This window comes from Sus scrofa, chromosome 5 (assembly GCF_054392235.1).
Source record: "Sus scrofa isolate SSC_HxYL_T2T_F1_AM1 chromosome 5, Sscrofa_HxYL_maternal_Yorkshire_Landrace_v2.0, whole genome shotgun sequence".
In the NCBI taxonomy this organism is placed as follows: domain Eukaryota; kingdom Metazoa; phylum Chordata; class Mammalia; order Artiodactyla; family Suidae; genus Sus; species Sus scrofa.
In genome coordinates this window covers 22,076,564-22,084,256 of record NC_139387.1, presented here as the reverse complement: position 1 = coordinate 22,084,256, position 7,693 = coordinate 22,076,564, and the positions used below count along the sequence as shown (strand labels likewise).

The following is a 7,693-nucleotide window of genomic DNA, read 5'->3' as shown; positions in this document are numbered from 1 at the left end:
CAAAGAAACAAGAAGATGGTAAAAAAAAAAAAAAAAAAATTCAAACATCTCTAAGGTAGACTTAGCATTTTTGGAAAACAGAATCTGCCTTCCAATTTACCTATAGCAATTGAATCCCTAGAAGGCTAAGGGCCTCGTATAAGATGATATTGGCCCTGAATATTTGAATCACCTGCTGTTACCAAAGAAACTCAAGTTCTACTAAAGAAATCTGTGAGGTTTCTGTTGGTCTTTCACCTTGATGGGAGAGAATAAAGGGCAGGCAGTAAGACACCAACATCTAGGAAGTTGAGTAGCAGTACAGCAGCGGCCTCCATCTGGGTTAGTAGAGTTTTTTGGTGGGTTGGGTTTTTTGGGTTTTTTCTTTTTTTTTGCTTTTTGCTTTTTTTTAGGACGGTACCTACAGCATATAGAAGTTCCCAGGCAAGGAGTCAAATTAGAGCTGCAACTGCCAGCCTGTGCCACAGCCATAGCAACTCAGGATCCAAGCCATGTCTGCGACCGACACCACAGCTCACGGTAATGCCAGATCCTTAACCCACTGAGCTGGGCCAGGGATCGAACTAGCAACCTCACGGATACTAGCCGAGGGTTTGTTAACTGTTGAGCCACAATGGTAACTCCCAAATAATATTAATAATGATATTCAAACACTAGCTTTGTAACTTTAGGCTATTACCTCTGAGTTGATTTCCTAATCTATGCAATGGCGGTAATCCCGCACACAACCAAGGAAGTAATTATATGACACAGTATATGTAAACATTTGGCTCAGGCCTAGTATATTATATTAGGAAAGCCAAATATAAATCTTTTATTTATTTATTTATTTATTTTTGGCATGTAGTGAGGTTATGTTGCTTTCTGTGAGAATTCTATTTGGCACCCCATAAAGAAAAAGGCCGGGTTTAAAGATGAGATTAATCATACCAACAGGTAATCTTTAGAGCAACTTCATTAGAAACATTATGCGGCAGTTCCTGCTGGAAGGATTCTTTAAGAATCCTTCTAAAGGTAGTTTAATTACTCCAGAGCAGGGTCTAGTAACCCTGGTTACAAATCAGAATCCCCTGTGGAACTCTTTTAAAGTCAGTTAGCCAGACCCCATTTGTTTTTTGTTTTGTTTTTGTTTTTTTGTCTTTTTTGCCATTTCTTGGGCCGCTCCTGCAGCATATGGAGGTTCCCAGAGGCTAGGGGTCGAATCGGAGCTGTAGCCGCTGGCCTACGCCAGAGCCAGAGCAACACAGGATCTGAGCCACATCTGCGACCTACACCACAGCTCACGCAATGCCGGATCCTTAACCCACTGAGTGAGGCCAGGGATCGAACCCGCAACTTCATGGTTCCTAGTCGGATTTGTTAACCACTGCGCCACAACGGGAACTCCCCCATTTGTAAAGGTTCTAATCCAATGGTTCTGGAGTAGGGCCAAAGGCTCTGCCACTCTAAAACTACCCAGTGATTCTCATGCACAAGGAGGATTGAGAACCACTTCTCGAGACTTTAACTATGACATCAAAAACTTCCAAACCTTTGAGAAACCACATAGTGGGAGATGAGGAATTGAATAGCTTGAACAGAAAGCTGCTTCACATCACTAGACTGAAATGTACTGTGGTTTCTCTGTTGTCAAACTTCAGCTATTTGACTTGTTTTGCCTTACAGAAGGATTGTTTTCCTCTTCAAGTGACACTTCCCTTTGGATTGTTGAGAGACACTGCTTCAAGAAGAAGGTAGGTCTAAAGAACGTTTAGACTAGGTTTAAGTGTCAAGCTAGCATCAAGGTTGAAATACCCTTGCCGAGTCTAACATGTATTAAACCAAATGGCCTCCATTATAGTCTTGGCCTCTTACATGGGATATTCAGATATCAAAAGTTAGATGAATGATCCCAGGTCACCGATTCTTAAGGCCCATTCTGCAGCACTCTTTGTTTATTAAGACCAGCCTTATCGTGGAGTTCTCATCGTGGCTCAGTGGTTAACAAACCTGAGTAGCATTGCCGTGAGCTGTGGTGTAGGTCAGAGCCTCGGCTCACATTCCACGTTGCTGTGGCTGAGCATAGGCTGGCAGCTACAGCTCTGATTCGACCCCTAGCCTGGGAAGCTCCACATGCCCTGAAAAGACCAAAAAAAAAAAAAAAAAAAAAAACCAAACCACCAGCCTTATCAGTATAGTCAAACTTCATACTTTTCTAGGCTGCTGGCTAAAAATAAGGGTGATCTGAAGACTACATTTAGGTATTAAAACTTTTTCTATCATCTTTAAGAATCTAAAGCTAGCTGTACAATATTGAATTATACTGCAGCCTTTATATTCAGGGAGACAGTTCACTTCATAATAAGTGTTCGTGGCTCTAATGTAGTCATTAATATGCATTGTAAGCTTTAAAAAAACATCTTGGCTTATGCTCCTGAAAGATACCTGAGTCTAAATCCCTGGACTTAATCACCTAAGTGCCCTCAGGAAAATCTGACATTTAACAGTCTAGCTCTGTGCCCTTTGTCTATGCCCTAGGCATGATGCAAAGTAGAATTGAAATGGGCTATTCTAGGCACTTTTCTATCCCTATTGCTTATGCCAGTCTGCCTTGATCTTTTTTACCCCCATCAGACTATGCTGTCTGTTTTGCAGAAATCTCAGCTGTAGCTGTTGCTTGGAAACTAGGGAGTCCTTGAAGTGAATGTCTGCGAGGATAGCTAAAGACAGCTAGCCATAAGGGAAAGGAGGCCTCCTATTGGCAGTAAAATGCGGCAGACTTGAGACAGTGTATTCTTAGTTCACTTCTTGAAGTCTTCATATGTTAGTACCTTCTTCAGACTGGCATTCTCAAATAATCATAAAATAGCCTGATCTTGAACATGGTACTGTTCATTCTTCCAAATCCCTATCCCCTTTTTGGCTATGCTGACCTATCTGACAAGTGACATCCTTGTCTGGCAAAGAGCTTAATTTAGACAGGTTTGGTGAAGAGGTGGAAGGGAGCAGTGAACAGTAAAGGAGTCAGCTGCCCAGCCTTGCTTTCTCCAACACTCAAGCTTGGGGTGCTAAAATTCATCTTACCCCAGGGTTGTGAGTTTTCCAAGGAATCCTGCCTGTTTAATCCTCTATTGGAGGACCAAAAAAAAAAAAAAAAAAAAAAAAAAAAGCTATGTAATACTAGCTTTGAGACTAAAAAATATGTACGAGTGTTAATTTCTGGTCTTCCAAGGCATATAAGCAGTGAATTTGTTCCCTATTATCTAACTGGCTAGGCTATTGTTTAGTTATCGAAAACTTTCATGGGTAAGCCTTAAGACGCCCATATCTTTCATACCACTCTTTGAGAACAGAAAGTAAGCCTATGTTAAGATTACCTGATCTTACATGTCAATATTTTCTTTGGAACCTATGGTTCCTGCTATTTAGGCCTCATGGAGCCAGAAGCCTTAGAAACATGTCCTTATGACCCAAACCACAGGGTGCCAGCCAACAGGTTACAGTATCACCTGGCATCATGTAGAATGGTAAGTTCCACTGATGAAAACTGTTAAGTCACTGGAGGGAGAAAAATAAGCTCAGAATATAAAAGGTTAAAGACTTTATTAAAAAAAAAAAAAAGATAAAATTCTGAGTTCCCACAGTGGCACAACAGGATTGATGGTGTCTCTGCAACAGCAGGGATGAGGGTGTGATCCCTGCCCTAGCACAGTGGTTAAGGATTTGGTGTTGGTGCAGCTGCGGTACAGATTGCAGCTGTGGCTTGATCTGATCCCTGGCCAGGGAACTCCATACGCCATGGGGCGGCCAAAAAAAAAAAAAAGAACTTCTGGAGTTCCCGGCGTGGCACAGTGGTTAACGAATCCGACTAGGAACCATGAGGTTGCAGGTTCAGTCCCTGGCCTTGCTCAGTGGGTTAACGATCCGGCGTTGCCGTGAGCTGTGGTAGAGGTTGCAGACGCTGCTCGGAGCCCGAGTTGCTGTGGCGTAGGCCGGCGGCTACAGCTCCGAGAAGCGGCCCAAAGAAATAGCAAAAAGACAAAAAAAAAAAAAACTTCTGACCATAGACAACACCTGGAAGTTCTTAATGTTGGAACATGGTAGGCCTTCAGTATTCCAAAAAGGAATGGAGGGTGGAATACAGGCAAAACCTAACAGCCATTTAACAAGAACTTCTTCCTTTCAGAAAAATCCAAAGGTAGCTAAAAAGATGGCTAACTGCAAATATAATGCTTGTCATGTGGTCCCAATAAAAACGCTCAAAGAACATGAGGCTACCTGTGCCAACAGAACTGCTATAGATGATGGTAAGTTTACCGGGGCGGGGGGGGGGGAGGCAGATAAGTGGAGACAAGTTCTACTGCCCCCACCCTCCATATTTCATAGTGAAACCTTAGCCAAATGAGGAATGATAAACAAAAGAAAGTTTCTACTCTGCTTCTATAACTTCTGGTCTGCTTTATTTCAGAGCCATTTAATCTTCCAACGGTTATGTCTCCAAGTATGGAACCAAACGAAAAACTTCCTAATGCTGCCAATCAGATGCCTGACCCTGATGTCTGGAACATAGGTAAGCAAGGGTGAGACAGTGGACACAGTCATAAGTAAAGGCTTAATCACAGCCCTGCAGTGATTAAATCTTAATACTCCCTCCCACAAAATCCTCCACCAATGCAATCAAAAGAATAAATTTGAGGGAGTTCCCTCATGGCTCAGTGGGTTAAGAATCTGGCATTGTCACTGCTGTGTCTCTGGTTACAGCTGTGGTGAGGGTTTGATCCCTTGCCTGGGAACTTCCACATGCTGTAGGCACAGCTGAGTAAAAAAGAGTAAATTTGAGAATTTCTGTCTCTGGAGTCAACCCAGTAAAAAGAAGTCTAATTAAATCTAAATTAACTTATAACAGGAGTTCCCATGATGGCTCAACAGTTAACGAACCCAACTAGCATCCCTGAGGACGTGGGTTCAATTCCTGGCCTCACTCAGTGGGTTAAGGATCCGACGTTGCCTTGAGCTGTGGTTTAGGTCACAGATGTGGTTCAGATCCCGAGTTGCTATGGATCTGGTGTAGGCTGGTGGCTACAGCTCCGATTCCACCCCTAGCCTGGGAACTTCCATGTGTCTCGGGTGCGATCCTAAAAAGCAAAAAAAAAAAATTTTAACAGTTAAAAAATTCTTATCTTACCAATACCTAGTCACTTTCCAGAGAAAAAACTACTGGTATAACTGAAATTTGTGATCTGAAAGGTTGGTCCTGGCTCTCTCAAGTGATATCCTTTCTCTAAGATGCAGCACGTTATACTGAAGAACTCACTAGCTTTTCAGACAGATCTATGTCTAACTATCTGCTCTGGCCTTAAGGAAAGTTACTTCTCAAATACATCTTCCTCATCTATAAGAAGAATACTATCTACCTCATAAGGTATATTTCCATTAAATGAAGATATACATATGTTTTAAAACAATGCAAACTTTAAATGCATTATTTAACAGATAATGTCCAAATTATGTTAAGATCATGGTTTAACCCAACAGAAGTTTCCTTGAATGCAGTTCACTGTAAGTATTCAAGGAGGGTGGTGATTCAAGAACACAGGCTCCTTTTATCCCTTGACTATCACCTTCCACATCTGACTTGGAATGTAGTCCCTGCAACAATTAGGGAAGGGCCTCTGGCCAGCTACCCTTCAAATCTGCCAGCTAGCCTTCTCTGCAATAATATAAAAACGCTTAGTACTTGTGTTTCCACTGCTCTTTTTTTCTTTCTAGATAACACACAACGTTCTCCATTTGTCCTTAAGTCATTTGCTCCAAAAACGCTGTTTTGTGAAAGGTAAGATAAATCCCTTATAGAAGTTCCCGGAATATAAAGAATATTCTAAGAATAACTTTTAAGTTAGACTCTTGGAGTGAGATGGCCACTAGATCACAGGCATGGTAGAGGCTTAAGCTTCAATTATAAATTTTAAAAGAGCTGTATTCGTGGGCTCTGAGTACTTCGATTCCTTCCCTAAGGTTCCATTTAGGGCTTTAATACTAAAAGGTCTTGACTACACAAGGTTCTCAATTCTGTGTTAAGATTTTCAAAGAATTAAAAAAAAAAAACAAAACCAATTCCTAAAACTATGAAGGGAAAAGAATTAGCATATTATACATGAACTAGGTCAAGATCCCCAACCAAACAAGCTTGAAGGGCACAGCCAAGAGTTAGAGGAGCCATCAATGGAGTTACCCATCAGACACACAAAGGCAATGAAAGGTGCAAAGGAATTACATAAAACAGAAGCTAGGAGTTCCTGTCGTGGCTCAGTGGTTAATGAATCCGACTAGGAACCATGAGGTTGCGGGTTTGATCCCTGGTCTTGCTCAGTAGGTTAAGGATCCAGCATTGCTGTGAGCTGTGGTGTAGGCGGCAGACATGGCTCGGATCCCGAGTTGCTATGGCTCTGGTGTAGGCTTGGCAGCTACAGCTCTGATTAAACCCCTAGTCTGGGAACCTCCATATGCCAAGGGTGCAGCCCTAGAAAAGACAAAACAACAACAACAAAAAAAAAAAAAAAACAGAAGCTAGTATAAAACCAATAATTCCTTCTCTGTCATGTAAATAGTAACAACCATTTTTGTTAAAGTCACTTTAATCTCCTAGAACTGGTTATCTAGACTAATTTTCTAGTTCTGATTTACAGCTGACTTTCCTATTTTGGTCATCTCCTACAGTGACTCAAGAGACATTAAAAAAGAGACTATGGATGATAAACATCCTAACAACCCTAAGTCCTGGAGAAAAGGTAATTTTTTTAACATATTTTTAACATTTATGAACATAGTTTAATGTATTAACATAGTTTTTTTAAAAAAAAGCATAGTTTTAACTAATATTACTAATTGTATTTTAAATCTTCAAAGATTCTTAGACGAGCTTATCTTCTTTAAAAAATAAGCTGTATTTTCTATGTCCTCCTCCTCTCACAACAGAATGCAGGGAAAGTCCTGATGCCTTTAAATCTGACTTTGGAGAAAGCTGTCTAGTACTCTATTTGAAATGCTACTGATGTACATCGAGCTTACATCAGGTCTCCCATAAAAATGCTTGCCATCAAAATGACACTGCCTGAATGTTCTCTTTCTACCCTTAGGTCAGGAAAACTGATGGAGGAGTTGTGGATTAAAGAGCCAGCCAATGGAAGATTTATTATGTCCTTTTAAAACTTTGAGGAAATCTTTTAACTATTAAGTTTTAGGTAGAAACTCTTTTCATTCTTGGCATTTTAACATGTTTTTACTTATTTAAATAAAGAATATTTTCCCTATGACAAGGTTCACTTGGTTTTTTTTATTTTCTTCCTTGTTTCATATCCTCATTTATCAGCCAAATGGTTAGAGGGCTCATTTGCCTATTTCCCATAGCAGGGGAAATAGTCACCATGTGGGCTGTAATGCCAACCTTTGGTTAGATTTGTTTGGTTGATTTTTCCATTTTATTTTATTTTTTGGCCATGCCTGCAGCATGCAGAAGTTCCTGGGCCAGAGACTGAACCCGAGCCACAGCAGTGACAATTCCAAGTCCTTAACTGCTAGGCCACCAGGGAATTCTGATTAGATTCTTTATTCCCCAACTTTTTTCTCCTACTTCCAAGTCACTTACTATATGACCACCATACCAACCTTCTTCAGTCAATTCTCCATACAAATCCTCCGTGCTTAAAGGATATAG

At 40.9% G+C, this 7,693-nt stretch overlaps 1 protein-coding gene across 1 annotated transcript; it reads left to right on the top strand.

Annotated features, from left to right (window-relative positions):
* Positions 1 to 282: 282 nt before the first annotated feature.
* GTSF2 (gametocyte specific factor 2) lies at positions 283 to 7,295 on the top strand. The gene is made up of 8 exons (XM_021091747.2): positions 283 to 321; positions 1,666 to 1,733; positions 3,409 to 3,506; positions 4,166 to 4,286; positions 4,448 to 4,549; positions 5,749 to 5,812; positions 6,697 to 6,767; positions 7,116 to 7,295. The coding sequence occupies exons 3-8, from the start codon at positions 3,414 to 3,416 to the stop codon at positions 7,127 to 7,129; spliced, it is 465 nt and encodes a 154-aa protein (XP_020947406.1). The 5' UTR covers positions 283 to 321; positions 1,666 to 1,733; positions 3,409 to 3,413; the 3' UTR covers positions 7,130 to 7,295.
* Positions 7,296 to 7,693: the final 398 nt, after the last annotated feature.